The sequence below is a fragment of the Clavelina lepadiformis genome, chromosome 3 (assembly GCF_947623445.1).
Source record: "Clavelina lepadiformis chromosome 3, kaClaLepa1.1, whole genome shotgun sequence".
NCBI lineage: Eukaryota > Metazoa > Chordata > Ascidiacea > Aplousobranchia > Clavelinidae > Clavelina > Clavelina lepadiformis.
In genome coordinates this window covers 4,360,733-4,376,644 of record NC_135242.1, presented here as the reverse complement: position 1 = coordinate 4,376,644, position 15,912 = coordinate 4,360,733, and the positions used below count along the sequence as shown (strand labels likewise).

At 37.3% G+C, this 15,912-nt stretch overlaps 1 protein-coding gene and 2 long non-coding RNA genes across 5 annotated transcripts; 1 reads left to right on the top strand and 2 right to left on the bottom strand.

Annotated features, from left to right (window-relative positions):
- Positions 1-719: 719 nt before the first annotated feature.
- LOC143450665 (uncharacterized) lies at positions 720-4,176 on the bottom strand. Of its 3 annotated transcripts, XR_013114761.1 has the most exons (5): positions 4,035-4,176; positions 3,608-3,762; positions 3,170-3,309; positions 1,986-2,940; positions 720-1,413 (listed from the first exon to the last, which is right to left on the bottom strand). It is a non-coding gene; the product is annotated as an uncharacterized LOC143450665 (long non-coding RNA). The 3 variants fall into 3 exon arrangements; XR_013114760.1 differs by having other exon boundaries at positions 720-2,940; positions 3,170-3,404; XR_013114759.1 differs by lacking the exon at positions 4,035-4,176 and having other exon boundaries at positions 720-2,940; positions 3,608-3,740.
- Positions 4,177-6,883: 2,707 nt separating this feature from the next.
- LOC143450085 (uncharacterized) lies at positions 6,884-9,233 on the top strand. Its single transcript, XR_013114643.1, has 4 exons — positions 6,884-7,119; positions 7,209-7,273; positions 7,369-7,461; positions 7,558-9,233. It is a non-coding gene; the product is annotated as an uncharacterized LOC143450085 (long non-coding RNA).
- A 2,032-nt stretch (positions 9,234-11,265) lies between these two features.
- LOC143449159 (uncharacterized) lies at positions 11,266-14,348 on the bottom strand. Its single transcript, XM_076949251.1, has 8 exons — positions 14,275-14,348; positions 14,167-14,195; positions 13,591-13,715; positions 12,775-12,867; positions 12,587-12,678; positions 11,967-12,066; positions 11,724-11,843; positions 11,266-11,583 (listed from the first exon to the last, which is right to left on the bottom strand). The coding sequence occupies exons 1-8, from the start codon at positions 14,280-14,282 to the stop codon at positions 11,434-11,436; spliced, it is 717 nt and encodes a 238-aa protein (XP_076805366.1). The 5' UTR covers positions 14,283-14,348; the 3' UTR covers positions 11,266-11,433.
- Between the last annotated feature and the right edge of the window lie 1,564 nt (positions 14,349-15,912).

Sequence of the window (15,912 nt, the reverse complement as noted above, 5' to 3'; positions counted from 1 at the left end):
AGTGAAAATGGGCAGAAATATGTTACAGAAGGGGCTGACCGCTATACGCAAGAAAAGAACGACGTACTAAAATTCACCGTTGCGGTAGGAACTGGTTAAATAATTATTTTGTACCAACTGTTCGAAATTAATCTTGATCGTGCGAAGCATTTTAGATTTTGGAAGAAAAACTAGTAAGAAATAAACTCTTACCGCCACCTAGCGTCAATTAATAAACGTTCAAATATAAATTTACCGCACGAAGGCAACAATTGCAAGAAATATTGCTTAATCACCCACATTACACGGCTGGCTGTAAAATTTTCCTCTGATATTCCGTCATTGACAACGTATCGTCGTTTCCTTGCCTTGTTCCTGTCAAGTCATGGGCACCTGAAATATGTCACAAGCAAAATACACTGCACGTCACGCAAGCCATCCGCATGGCTCCTGGCTGAACATCATTTACGCCTTTACTGATTCAAAACTAATCCCGATTCAATAAATTTAAGCAGGTTCAGCGTTAACCTGGATTCACACAGAGATTTCACGCGAGCCGAATCTCTTTAATTTAACCGAGCGAGCTGGCTAAGTTAAACGCGAAACTCTTTCGCAAAAATCTCTCTGTAGATTCGATTCACCCATACGTCAACTAATTATTTATTCAAAGCTGTAAATTTCCTCAACAGATTTTAAAACGAGGTTAGTAAACCCACTAAAATTACTGTATTATAAACGACTAAAACGTATCAAATTCAACTCGTATTTGAATGTTCAAACTGGTTTTAAATATACAAAAAGGCACTAACTTTCAAAAAAAAAACCTGCTGACTATAAGGTTCAATATGACAACTAGAAACCACTTGTTTAAGTGTAAAAAACCTTAATGCTTAAAGAGTAATGCGATAAGGCACCCATTTAATTTCGCTCCGCCTTCCAACAAAAATTTAATAAAGAAATCACTTTACCATAGCGAGGTTATAGATATACTAACACTTTTACAACTTGATTTATTAAAAAAATAAATAAAAGCGCAGTTCGCTTTAGTGGAAGTGTACGCTTTTGAAATTTCTATCAGTAGCTCAATGGTTATCAAATTCATTCTAATGCGGTTCACTTTACAAAAATTTTAAAACTTTTGCGGTCAAAAACGTAAAAAACTACAACACTACAACAGAACTACAACAATAACACTAGAACAAACACTAGAACAAACACTAGAACAAACATCCATTAACACAAGTTTTTCGCCTATGTTCAATTGACCCTCAACAATAAATGAATGCCTCGTTCCATAAAACAAAAGTAGAAACTGTCTTTACTGAAGCCTGCCATAACTTCACCCTCTTTTGCGAAGGACAACAAAATTTGAAGACAAACTTGCGGCGCTCTTTGGAAATTTGCTTGGGCACTGTTTGGAAACCAGCGCAGTGGCTACATAGAAATGTTATAAGCAGCTTGCCGAGTTTTAAGGTCAGCCCATAGTTTTCATAAGTATGGGCATTGTTTTATAACAATGCTGTGTAGATTTTATTCAGATAGCAACGTTTGGAGGCCATGAGAGAAACGCGAACAAGAAAATGCGATAAACGACTGAAGTGTAAAAACGATTACGGGCCCCATAATTTGGTTTTTATAATTTAAAGCATGACAAAATGTCCTACCAAAACCAGTGATCACGTCATACTTAACAAACTTTGACAAGCCAGGCAAAGAACTGCACGCTTATAACTTGATTACGTCATAATAGCCATTCATATGCGAGTGCAACGGTAGGTTACTTCCCATCCGAAAATTAGTTTAGTACAGTACAGTACACCGATAGACGCATTTGTACGAAAAAAGTACAGTACCCGCAAACTAGGCTAGTATGTTTCCAACACATTTCTAACAAAGTATCTGATAGGGCATCAGTTACATCATTGCATACTTTGACACTCATTTTGTGTTCATGTAAAAAAGAAGCTAATAATGAAGTTTAACGTACGGTAACAAAGTTCACTTACTCAGGCCAATTTGTACGAAGTCATGTCCAGCAAGAGAGGAAATCTTTGCGGTACCGGCTATGTCGCTCCGGTAAGTTCAAATCTGCTGTTAACTAAACGATTTATGTTCGACCAGAAAACGTCCATACAGCAGCACAACATAGAGGCAAAATAGTGCGGCATCAGTACGTGGAGCAAGACGTAGCAAAACAATCAATTAGTGCTTTTTGCCGGAGGTGAAGAAGTAGAATCAACCAAGCGTGACAGAGAGCGTCGCAATCGTCTTCGTCTGACTAAAATCACTTCGGCGGCATTAGAAGGACATCACTAAACTGATGGACACTTGAGGAGAAACACAACGAATAATTACACTCGTACACCTAACATAGACGGATTAGCAGCCACGGATTGGTTACCCAGATAAATATTTAGTATTTCTGTCGGGTATTCACATCAGTGAGTGAGTCGTACAAGAAAATGATGACGTGCGGACACCTGTATGGTAGCTATACATATCAACAAGAATGAACACACAAAAAACAAAGGGATAGTAAAGAGGTGAGAACAGTGTAGGGCACAAACACAGCATAGGCTACAAATCAAAAACATTTTTACGCGGGCTACGTTGATAACGATAACTGGATAACATGTGAATATAATCGTGACTCCTTGACTGCAAGTCGTGGACAAAAACTCCGTTACAGAAGAACGTTACAGGCTACAAGCAGTTGTATCTACGCCTGGCGGGCAAATAGGGCGACTTGGGTTTTAGCAAAGTCAGTCGTTATTTTGCTTGTTATTCAAATTAGATCATAATAATTTGAAAATTTAATTTTGGTGGAGGTTTGCAGTTGGTCGGTTAGTAGACAAGTCTCAGCTAACGGTATATCCGATTGCTTGGTGGCATCTTCTGGTGGCGGATTCGACTATATGGCTGGGCATCTGTGCCTGATGGTCTCTTCTGCTTCACTTCAGTCTAAAAAATTGCACTATTATTACCCGTTCATGGTTGCGAAAGAATAGCAAGGGGCTAAATCTCAACAAACTTGTAGAAACCTAATACCGAAGAAAAAACTTCCCCTTCTTATCTATTAATACAATAGTGCTGAACATGAATCTATTGTCTACTAGAAATTAAACCTGTTTCGACAACGACTTACTGTAACTTATATTTTTGTGAATTCATAACATTGGTCAAATATTACCTTCACGACTTCGGGCTTCCAGAAGAAATCGCATGTGATTTAGGATGTCAATCATGGCCGACGACGAGGCATGACTCAAGTGCTGTGAATCTTGATATCTTGTAGCCAAGAAGATTGAGATTGCGAAGTTCTTTAAAACTCTGAAAATCGCCACATTGGTTGCTAAACTTGCTATACGAAGACAATTTGGAACTCTATGGACAATCAGGCACTCTTGATAGGAAACGAACACCGTCTATGTGCAAATAGTGTACCTTACGTATCAGTGACTACAAGTAACTTACGGTAAACTCAATGTCTTTCGGGCAGCCGCCCAAAGACATGAATCTCAATTCTGTGCATATGGTATAGTAACACTTGTAAGTAACCCAAAACACTCAATTATTTTAGAAGGCAGTTTACTAAAGTTATGTAGCTAGCAAATATCTTTCACAGTACTCAAGATTTTTTTTCCAGATGCATATGAAGTAGCCTTGGCGATGATCTCTCTTGGTTGTCCTATTGACGCTCATGTTTCCTCCGTTCATTCAGCTTTTCCAGAATTTCCTCCAATGGGGCCATTTCTTTTGGAAATAGCAATTGAGGACGTTTTTCTGCCAAGCGACACAAGCAATGGTCGATGAGGCGGAAATGACCAAATATTAATAAGGGTCGAAACCTGCTTTAACTTTTTACTTTACGCCGATTAAATCAATGTATGCACTTGCCAGTTGGTAACCGCAGAGATTTTCTAAGTATCGTAAGGTACACCAAATCTAGATACCACATCACAACAGTCAGTGCCACTACTTCGGTATATGCAGGGATAAGCAGAAAGTACTTAATTAGTGCACTCATGGATCTATCTATGCAAAACAGCCTTTACCTGCATGGTTTCTCTATAAAGGTGATGTCTCTCCTTTAGCCTTGGGTGTGATGGCTAAAGACGCATTTACGTTTCTGAAGAGAATCCAAACCCAGAGTACAGGACCCTGACAGATTCTCGGCAAATGAAACGTTTAGTTTGTTTTCTACTTCTGCCAGATCTCGCCTCGGATCCTGGATCATTCGTTCCATAACTTCGGTAGCTGTGTTCTCAGATATATACAATGTCATCAATAGCCTTTTGACGGCATCCACAAAGGTGCGCTTTATGTCAGTTGTGGCCTCCAGCAATCAATCCCATACATTATAGCAACCAACGCATTCACATACCTGTGGTTTTGTTATAAGTTCGATCTACCTCTAAGGGTTTGAGCTCTACATGAGTTGTTATGTTGTGTTGTTTGTTTCTATATTTCCTGCTTAGTAACGAACTACAGGCAACTTTATTTGAGCTTTGGTTTTGAGCTCTTTGTGGTTTATGGCGCCCACCTCTGCACCATACCATTTTATTTAAACTTAACCTCTTCTGGCAAACGAAGAATAAAAGCATGTTTTCGGGCTGCTGCTCTTATCTCCACATGACTGTCATATACCATTACAACTCGATAAAAACGAGCTAACACTTTCCCAACGTTAGCCTTGGTGTAAACAAAAAGCATCATCATACTTATCCTCCGATTAAAATGGCTTTCTAGGCAAATCTTTGTAAGTTCTAAAGCTTCCCGTGCTAACTTTTTGTTACCATTTTTGTGCTGGTTAGTTCAGACCAGCAGTTAAGTTACGTATCATTGTTCAAGCAGTAAACCTTCTTACAGCAGCTTAGCATATAAGTAGAATGGCAAGACAGCAATACGTAGGACGAAACGTAGGCAAAGGAATTATGCTTTTGCCGGAGGTGAAAAAGTCCGCAGAGTAAGATTACTCAAGCGCGACAAAGAAACATCCAGCTTTTGATGTTTCTGCGACAAATCGTTCTAAAGGAGGCGTACAAATCAGAAAAAGATCGATAACTTATGGTTAATATTCTTATGTAGTGAAATTACCATAAACGCAAGTATTTGAAAAAGCTCGCATGTTGTGTTCTAAAAGTTTTCATACTGGTTAACCATGCACACGGCTACCTCATATAGGAATATGATCTAATGAATATGGAATATAATTTGAGGATAATGGTCCGTTCCCCCACCCTCAAGCTAACGGTTCTGCCTTCATCGATGGCAAAGCCGATCTGGATAATTATCTGCTCAGATTCAAAGGTACGCTGGTGAGGCGCAATGGCGGAAACAAACATTGGCGACCCACTTGAGCGCGCTGCTTCCTGGAAAAGCGCTGGACGTCTACTCGAGGCTTTCGCAAGACAAGGTTCTGAAACTTGGAACTTCACCGAGCACGGTTTTCAGCGGAGGTTTCGAAAAGTCAAGTCTGAAACTGGCGAAAAACCAGGACAGCTCATTGCAAGTTATACTATAAAATACTGAGCACTCCCACAACGGCTTGGCAGAGCTTTTGGTGAAAAAGCAGTTTATTGATTCGTGCTCCAGAAATCTGTTTCTTCACCTGGTGGAGAGAAACCGAAAATCTTTGAGGAGCTAGGGGACGTAGCGGAACAGTTTATTTTACAGTAGCGCATAACCAGTCCTTGACGAGGAGTGATTGACCGCTTCAGGACAGAGGCACCAGAGGAATTTAGAGATCGGTCAGCGAGGACAGCGGTGCTGGTGAGTTTCGATGTTTAAACTGACAGAGCTTAAACCACAGGGCAACAGGATACTCATCTCGGACAGAAAACAAGCTGTGATGAAGTGCAATAGGGGAAGTGATTAATTATTTAATGACTTCGAACCCTGGTTATGAAAATTTGAAAACACGCCACTTTTCTGAGGTCACGTTCCAGAGGAGCCAACCCACTTCCTATACGACCCACAACTTACAGGCCACTATTGCAGCCCACGATGCAAAGACAGGCGTCACCAGAGAATGGGTTGAGATGAAGGAAGTCATGGGTCCTACAAACTGAAGCCTGGGTCGAGATTACAGAGGTCATGCGTTCTGTAGATTGAAACCTGGGTCGAGATTAGAAAGGCAATGAGAATGAGAGGGCAGGAGGGTAACTCGAGCTCGATAAGTTAATGTTAAAGAAATTACTGTGTCAGTGTGTAGGCCTATTGATTTATTTTAAACGATGGGGTTTGATTGTATTGAAAGTTAGGCTATCTTAGACGAATATTATAGTTTTGTAGCAATATTATAGTAGTCTACCGGTACATGCCGGCATGTGGTCCCAAAGTCAAATACTGACATAATGGTCCCAAAGTGTTTTCATTGACTACCGTAATCTGGTAGTCGGGTACTATTTGGGTAGTAGCTACTTTACCAGTAGAAAGAGGTCATACTGAAAGGATGGGATAAAATGCATGACATCTAAAGTAGGGTGTTGAAAAAGTCATTTGAAGACAAAGACAAAGACTTTGTACAGCTTAGCCCCGTGATTCCTTATTAATCGAGCTCTAGTTACTGAGCTAGCGTTTTCGAAAGTTCTAACATGTCACCTGGTTTGTGTTCATGTGGTATTGCCTAAATTTAGAACTGTTCACGCGGACCTCAGACTAAACAGGAGCAAACGTTGTAAATGCCTTGCCCAAGGGTATTACTGTACAATAGTATAGTGCCACTAGGTATCGAACATGAGCAGCACTGTTGCTAGCACAGAGCTTTAACAATGCAGCCACTGAACCATTTGGTGGTTTGCCTTTTGGGTATGATATTTGTTATTCAATAAAGTATGCAAGACAACAAATGCATTACAATTATAAAATAGAGCCTGGCTTTTATTAGTTGATTGCTAATGTACACATTACAGTTCAGTTAGATAGCAGATTTAGACTGTGTACATACGTGGGAGATTATTGCATGTTTGTGGATTAATTATATGTGACTATCCACTGAAAGCTACTTCTACATTTTGTTTATGTAGGCTGCCCAAAAGTGCATGAGGTATGATTTTGAAGAACTTAAAAAGGCTTCCTCAGATTGCAATGCAATACCAATACGCATTGCATTCGGAAATATGCTACTGAGACATTGTGGTAAGTCGATGCTAAATTTACTTACCTTTAATTCAGAAATTTTAAATTCAATGAAAAATGAAATATTTCACTTCATGTATTGTTTTTAGATGAAGAGAAACTTGACGATTAAGGTGTGCATTGGTCTAATACCACATCACAGAGCACTGCATGGGTAAATAGTTTTCGCCTGAAGTTGTTAAATGTAATGTCATAAAATTAAGGCTTCTATTGCAGCATATCAAACAGTTACACTCATTTATCTTTCAGTATGCATGTGATCAATGCTGCCGATGGATTCATGAATCCTGCATGGCCGCTGAACCTGGAGAAAAGAAACAGTTTTTTCAAACATTGCACAAAGTAATTGATATAATAATTGTTTATAGTTCTTAACCTGTTTGTGGTACAGAGATAAGTAAGGCAAGCATACACTTAAAACGACTTATTAAATTGAAGAATATCAGCGGAAAGAAAGGTGTGGAAGGAAGTACTTTTAAATAATCTTCTCACTCCAATGACGTTTTTCTGTAAATGCGTTCGCCAGATGCCACAATGTATCTTTCTTTAATTCATGCAGTCAGGAAATTTCAAAATTGAACGTGGGTGATGTTAAAGATTTCAAAATCCCAGGAGAAACGAGAAATGGTCTGCAACAAAAATCCTGTTAGAAATCCGAAGATGCAGCAATGTATGGTCAAACCACTCATTTTTATGTCCTTCAATTGCTTTCTAGGCAAGTCGCAATTGATATATTCAATTTCAAACCAGGCTTTTAGGCATGACCTCTTTATTGTCGACCAAACCTTAAGTAAAAATAAGCTGTGGCCTTTCCCGTCTCGACCCAGGCTTCAATCTACATAACCCATGACTTCTGTAATGTCGACTCAGCTAGGCTTCATTTTACCCGACAAATGACCTTCCTAATCTCGAACCAGGCTTAATTTTACACGAGCCGTGACCTTTCCAATTTCAACCCAGGCTTCAATATGCAGAACCCATGACCTCTGTATACACGAGCCGTGCTCTTTCTAATCTCGACCAAGGCTTCAATCTACAGGAACCCGTGACCTCTGTACTGTCGACTCGTACACAAGCCATGCCCTTTCTAATCTCGAACAAGGCTTCAATCTACACTCTACAGTCTACAGGAACCCGTGACCTCTGTACATATCAGTCATGCCCTTTCTAATCTCGACCAAGGCTTCATTTTATACGAGCCGTCGTTTTTCTAATCTCGACCCAGGCTTCAGTCTATAGAAACCATGACTTCTATCATATCGAGTCAGGCTTTGTTTTATACTAGACATGACTTCACATATTTCGACCATGACTTCTGAATTTGAAGCCTGGCTTGCTGGTCATAAATGGATCACTTACCCGCCTAATGAAGTGAAGCAATCTGGCCATCTCCACACCATTAGACCCGATGCGGTGGAACTCCGGCCAATAGATCACCAATACCAGGTCAGCGGTCATCAGACATCGATCAAGGCAGAAACAGGTTATTTGAAGCACATTGTATGGGGTCCGTGTTGCAAGTGAAAGGCCCACTGGAAAGTCTAAAGGACAAAGAATGGTTGAAGACATTGTCAAGCGAAAAAAACAAAGGTAAATAAAGTCGTTTCTGTCAATCTCACAATCAAGGAACGTGAATTCGTTGAAGTACTAAGAGACACTGGGTACCCTGGGGAGCCGGTGTTCTCATGCACGTTACTTGTGCTAATCAATAATCGTTAAGAACACTTCTTTAAGAGCCGTCCAATACCAGTCAATGCCATAAAAGTCTTGTTTGTTTTAATATAGAACGTACTTACTGAATAACTGATTACTCAACAAAATCCTCCATCGGGCTCTTTGAAATTTTGCATGTCAATTTAGTTTGCTTTGGACTAATATTCCATAAAATGCTATCAAAAAATCATGATTCAGTTTTTTTAATAGGTTCACAAAATTGATACAAACATTTTCGGCTTAAAAACAATTTTGGCCACACTCAAGGAAATTTTTAGCATAATTCTGCACGCGATCTAGAACATTCAAGCCCACCAACTGCTAGGGTAATTCCCAGACTAGAAAACAACACAAACCATGCTGCCTTCTCATTGGTCTAAACAGCTTTTGCAAGCCCTACGTAAGAGTCAAACAAAATCATAAAGATTTTAGTTTTACCCTGTTTGACGGCTTCTTTAGAAAAGGCGTTATATTCAGTATGTTTTATCTATAGAGTCAGAAACCCCAGTTTAGTTACTGTAGATAAGTACGTTTACTGAGCGTTTATGTTACTGCGTGATGTGGTGCCAAGTGTATTTGGCGTGAAGAGGCCATTGATTGTTTTGGAAATATTATTGTTACAATATTTCTTTAGAAGGGGCGTATGTCACAATCAATAAGTTTCATACGTAAGACGATAAGCCCCTGAGTGTTCTGCAAGTATTTCTCGCTTACTTTGCATAACAATTTTTATTGTTGAACTCATTTTGTTTTGCCTGAAGCGCAGCTGATTGCTGCAAATTTGCGCTTTGCAAGCGGACGTGTGGATTTTCTGAGAACTTAATGGCTATTATAGTTTTTCCTTTTTACGAAAAGCTGCTCGGTTGGGTGTCAAGGAATAAATTGTTCTACGCAGTAATTAGCTTGTGACACAGTTTTTTAACATTTTCATGGGAATCTTAAGTTTTGATCCATACGCCCCTAAAGCATTTCCAGTGACTCATCATCGACATCCACATCCACTTTTGAGTAAAACTTTCATCCGTCGTTGCTCAAGATGTAACTGATGTAATTTGTTTTTAAGCGTTGAAACGTTAATTTCATCAAAACGTTTTTGCTTGAAAGTTTTTCATTAAAACTGTCAACAGCATTCTAGCAGGTGCATCAGGTCCATACCTAACCCTATTCTGCACAAGTAAGGCTGGATTCCAAACATAAAGTTACAATTTTGTAATTGAGCAAACACCAATTATGATGAAAGCCTGAACTTTTTTGAGTTTTCTTTAACTTCCTTAGTTTTTCTTGTCATTAAGTGGTTGTAATTTAAAAAAATTCATTGCAGTTTTCCGAAAAATGGCAATTTTTAACTGATACGTCGATGTTTCGGATTACGCCGTTCTTGGGCGGTAACATCACCTAAAGAACATGGGAAAGATAGAGTTTGTGTAATACTTGAGGTTATTCTTCAGAAACAAATGGTTTAATCCTTTATTACACATATAATTACTGCAACATGCAATTATAAGTATTACAAGCATGCGGTATTATAGCCAGAACAACCAAGAAGCCAAATTGAAACCGAAATTGTTAAAAGCAATAAAGTAATTACATATTTGATTCATAATAATTACGTAATAACCTAGCACAAGCAGTAAACGTATTGATTAACAATACAGGCCGAGGTTTTAAATAATAGGCTAATATTAGTAAAACAAAGTTGATGTTGTCTGAACCGTGTTAACCAAAGTTTGAAGTAAAATAAAATACCGGATATAGTTTGGCAATCTGAAGGTTACCTTTATTTATATTTTTCTACACGCTTCGCAAGCATAAGCTTGCTTCTTCAGGTGTACTGTGAAAATGGTAAAACAGTAAACCAGTAAAACAGACAATGTGATGGTTTAATCGATTCATCAGGATGACCAGTTTTGCCTGGAGTCTTATTTGAAACAAATTTTTGTTCACATGACTGTTGTACCCTACTTGACCTTAAATGTGTTTTTGCCGGTATGAATGCTCAGTTTGTTTACACCTTCGGCATAAGCCTAATTTCCATATATATTAGTTTTTAAGATTGACATGTTTGAGCAAAATAACGCCTGTGTGTGTTCGACTCGACTAATCTACGCAAAGTTTTCTAAGTTAACCCTTGTCTCAATAAATTTATGAGTTCATAGTTTAATAAAGTATTTGAGATCCTCATTAAACTTCAGTGAGATAACAATCAAGTTTTAGTTTTCTTTGGTTTATTTGGTAAAAAACAGATTCCAAGTAGCTTGTAGAGTTTAGGGTAAAACTAATTTTCAAAGAAAGTCAAAAAATATCTATAATATTTTTGACTAAAATTTTTATAGTTTTTGTCATTTGTTTTGGGTTTAATCAATACTTTGGGTTTTAACATAAACCTTATTTTATGAATAACCTCAAAAAATTTCATAATATGCACAAAACAAATGGTATTATGAAAATGTAGTTTATAAAATTAGGAGAGAGAAATTGACAGGTAGAAACGATGATATTAACCCTTAAGCGTTCCATGTACATACTGTGAAAATATTCTCATAGAAACTTATGCATTTATATGAACTTTACTAGAGTCGAGAATAAAAGGACCACGCCATGCTATTCATAATTTCTTCTTCTGTTTTCTCTTGTCGGTGCATTGTCGTTCCTTGTCAAGTTTTCGCATCTTGCTGCTATTTTGTTTGTGAGATATTTTTCGAGCTGTCTTATGTTGCTTCTGAGATCGTAGAACGCATTCGCTTGTTTATCCTAAGTAAAAGACATTTGACTAAGTATAATGTTGGTGGCCGTTTATTACATTATCAGCTAACGGTTTGTTCAATAACCACAAGCATTGAAGTGGAGTCAATGTTTTTTCACAAATAAATTTTATCGAGCAGAATTCTTACGTCAATATAATCGACGCCGGTTTCCATTGCGGATCCGACCCCAGTGTTTTCAATCGAACATCCGGTACCAGTTTCCGGCCATGCCATAACACTGCTTCCATTTACCTGATCAGATAATACCTATAGGCAAAATAATATGTTTATATTTTTTTTTAAACAAAAATGAGTTTAAAGGATTAATGTAGTTATTGACCACTGTGAAAGGCATTCACCTCAGTTGGGCCTAAGTAAGTTTTAATTTACCGTTAAGTAAGCGTTGGTATGGGTGATCACAACATTGATGAAATCTGTGCACAGTTCCTTAAATGTCAAGCAATGATCAGTGAGTGTCACAATTTCATTCCTGAAAATTATATCGTATGGTTAATCATAAGGTTAAGTCAATGTTATTTACCTTGACATTCACGAGCTAGACAAAAAATCTTTACCCAACCTTGATAATAAACTTTTAGGTGCGCTGTAAATCATGTTTTAAAAACAAAAAGAGATTATGCTTACAAATATTTTAAAAAGGTTATCATGTTACATTTTATGTAGCTATTCTGTTTACATAACCCACCCGAATTGTTTAAGCCGGTAAACTAATTTGGTTTTGTTTAAAATGGCGGAAGTGTTCGTGTTTATGTTTGTTTTCATAATAAATGCCAGTTTACAAGTAGGCCAACTGTAAAAGCAAAATCGGCCAATTCCGGCAACTTGTGCGTTGGTGGAATCTCACATATTGTTTTGGGAACACTTGAAACACCAAACCATAAGTTAAGCTCGTGAGAAGCAACAAAAAAGCAATTATCGCTGCTTAGCATTTAAAACCCCTTTCCTGTGGCGACTTAAAATGATGCCGATCTGTTTTCTCTACTACTAACCTTCTTAATTTGCAACGACAGATATTTCCAATCTCAGCGCAACTTGCGTTTAATTGGCCTTTTATCGGCCTTAAAAATTGTTGATCCCTTTTCTGAAAGAAAAATGGGAAGTGTAAAATGGATTCACTTTATCCTTAGAGTTCATTTGTCTTTAAAAAGTAGAATGAAGCCGGTGTTCATCATCATACCTGTCTCTTGTCTCTACGATATTTTCTCTTGTCTTTAGGCTTTTTTAGATTACTTTTTACCTCAGGATTCCGCCAGTCATAAAGAGCAAAAGCCTTGAAAAAAAAACCAATGAAAAAATAAAAAGTCAAACATTTCAACTAAAATGCAATTTACTTTTTTAATTTTATGTTTTTAATTTAGTTTATCGTTTTTCTTCATATATTAATAGACACTAAAAATTCTAATAAAATCGAAATACATAAATCATCTATTACTACAGTAAATAGGTATCATTTGGAAAAATCGTGAATATGTGATGCTTTAAATGAAATGAGTTGTAAACTATATGATAAATAAAATTCAATGCAACAGCAAAATAACATTTGTAAATTGAACAGCCTCCGTACTAAAGTTGGAAAAATGTATCTGGCTAACACACGCTTAACGCCCCGACGACCCATGGAAATGCGCTGATCTATACTTATCATTTTAATACTTATTTCCACACTTTGAAGTTCGGCTTGACATACTTTGCCAATCCAAAAAGTTTGTTTTAATTTCTAATAACAAAATATATTCTTTCTTATAACTAACAGTGCAACTTGAAGATCACGCAGTGGCTAAAGCAGCTAACCGTAACCGTCGGCTAACGGTTATAGAAAATCGGCTGAATATAAATACTAACATTATAAAAATACACTATCGGCCATATTTTTTGGTTAGAGTTTGTTACGCTGTTTGTTTGCTCTTAGAAAATTAGCTACAATTCTGATTTGAGCGCTAACTTTTATTTTTATATATTTCGTAACTTGAAAGAATTATTAAATTTGACTCACTTCTAAATTGCTGATGTCGTCGATTTGATTTTTGGCCGTTTTTGCATATCCGTTTATTCTGACAAGATAGCTACACCGATTTTTATACCCTTCACAAAGCATGAACAACATAACTAATAGCAGGCCTGCAAAATAATAAGTGTGAAGCAAAGCCTTCACAGCAAAAACGAATGGTTTAAACGCATACATCGATTTCTAAAATTGACACTGTTACCGCATGAAAATCACAAGTAAAAATATATGCGCTTAAATATTTTTGTACATTTGTCAGATAATACTTAGCGCAAATCATTCTTTTCAATCGCTCCTCATCAGACAGACAAATAGGACAGGTATGGCCTGTCTCAATACTGTACCTGCTTGCAATTATACGAGTGATCGATCAAACTCTTTCCACGCGTCTATGGCAACTTGGTATGTGATTGAAATACAGAGGAACTGGGGGACTTTTACTTGGCCCCGGGGATAGAAGGAAAATGAAAGAACATAAAAACATGTTCTCACGCTCACAGGGTACGAAAATTTTAAAACATTTTCAAAAGAAACAAAAGTTTGAAATAAATAAAATGTACTTACCAGAGCATAGAAGTTGACGATGAAAAAATCTAAAATCATTTTCAAAATATGTTAAAACATTTTGTCAACTCAAACATTAATTGCCATGTTAAAAACCAAGCGTCCTACCTTTCCATTTTTGTCTTTCACTTGTCTGCAACAATTGCTCAAGTGCGCTTTTAGGTATTTGACAGTGTTTGTTATACTTTCAGTTTGAAAGCATTTTTTCTAGAGCACAGCCAGAGTTCATGTCTCATGTTAGGTGTGTAGGATTGACCCCGGTAATACACAAACGAGCGATTGTTAAGGAAAATGTTTGTGTTGAGCACGTCGGTCAAAGATCAGTTTAGATTAGATATGAGTTTGAAGTGTCTCACAAGGTCGACAAGCGGAAGTGCATTAAGAAATACTGCCTGCAATATTTTATTGAGGTTGAGTTTTATAAAGGTATTAATTTTAAGGACTTTAGGATGCATCAGTTTTTTTTTGTCGTTATAATTCGCAAAATTATATTGTTAAATCAATATTTTTTGTTTCTGACTTTTAATGTTTGGCCCAGTTCGAAGCAAAAATACTTCCGATTTTGAGAACTTGCATAAAATGAGGAATTTATAACAGTGTCACAGAGACACGTTTCAAATGTCTAGACGGTTTCGCATTCGCCGGCATCAAAATACGTCAGAGATCCAGGTGGAAACGTGTGAGAGTTGGTTTCGTAAATGAATGTTCACCAGCATTGATACTGCTGGTCCAGCAGTATCAACCATGACCAAGACAAATAGATCTTTCGTTTGCTTTCTTGATTATAACATACTCTACTTTATATTAAGTTTCGCCAGTGAATAATCAAATCGGTTCGATAGGGGTTAATTGAAGGTAGCTGTATAACAAGAGATTATTAAGCAATCCATGAAATGCCGGCTTAACCAGAAATTTTAGAATACGTAGAATATGACTAATTGGACATCTTCGGAAGATTACGAAAAAGTGCAGAATTAGACGAAATGTCGAAATCTGCAAACATGTTTCGTAATATCGTGTTTCCAATTAGGTCTTATTTTCCGCCAGCAGCTAAAGCCGCACAAGTAACTTTTTCGAGCTATATAATTTAAATTTAATTTACATTTAAATTAAGTTTTGGCTAAAATGCTTGCCACCACAAACGAGTTTGAAAAATTGTAAAATCGTGTAAAACAAAAGCTAAGTACAAAATTGGTTGCTAGGTTTTTGCACACGAAAAAACAGGATTTTTCGTGTGCAAAAATTTTCGATGATTCGCGAAAAACTTTGCTTGCGAAAGCTTCAAACATCTACAGAACCTTAGATAGAGTTCCATGAAGAAAACTAAGCCGATAAGCATTTCGTTGAATTAAGCTTAAATGTTCCATTAAAAGGAAACCAAGTGTCAAAATGACAGTAATGGTTTTGACATTCTATTTATTTTAATGTCGCTTTCTCAGAAGTTGAACCTGTCCATTCTGACGTAAAGCCTTGCTCTTGTTGTCTATGTTATTTCACGTTTGCTGATCTTGTTGTCTATGTTATTTCACGTTTGGGTCTAAAATTTGACTTTGTCTCAAAATAACAGACCTGGATATTGTGAAGTCATAAATGTCATAAACTAATGGGACATATATTCAAATTATTTCTACATGCATTGAAATGTAGCAACGCGGTTTGTTTAAGTGGAGATGTCTTTCTAAAATGAAAATCTTTATTTTTTCACAGCATAAATAATACTGGCGCCTCTTTCATGTCACTGCAGTG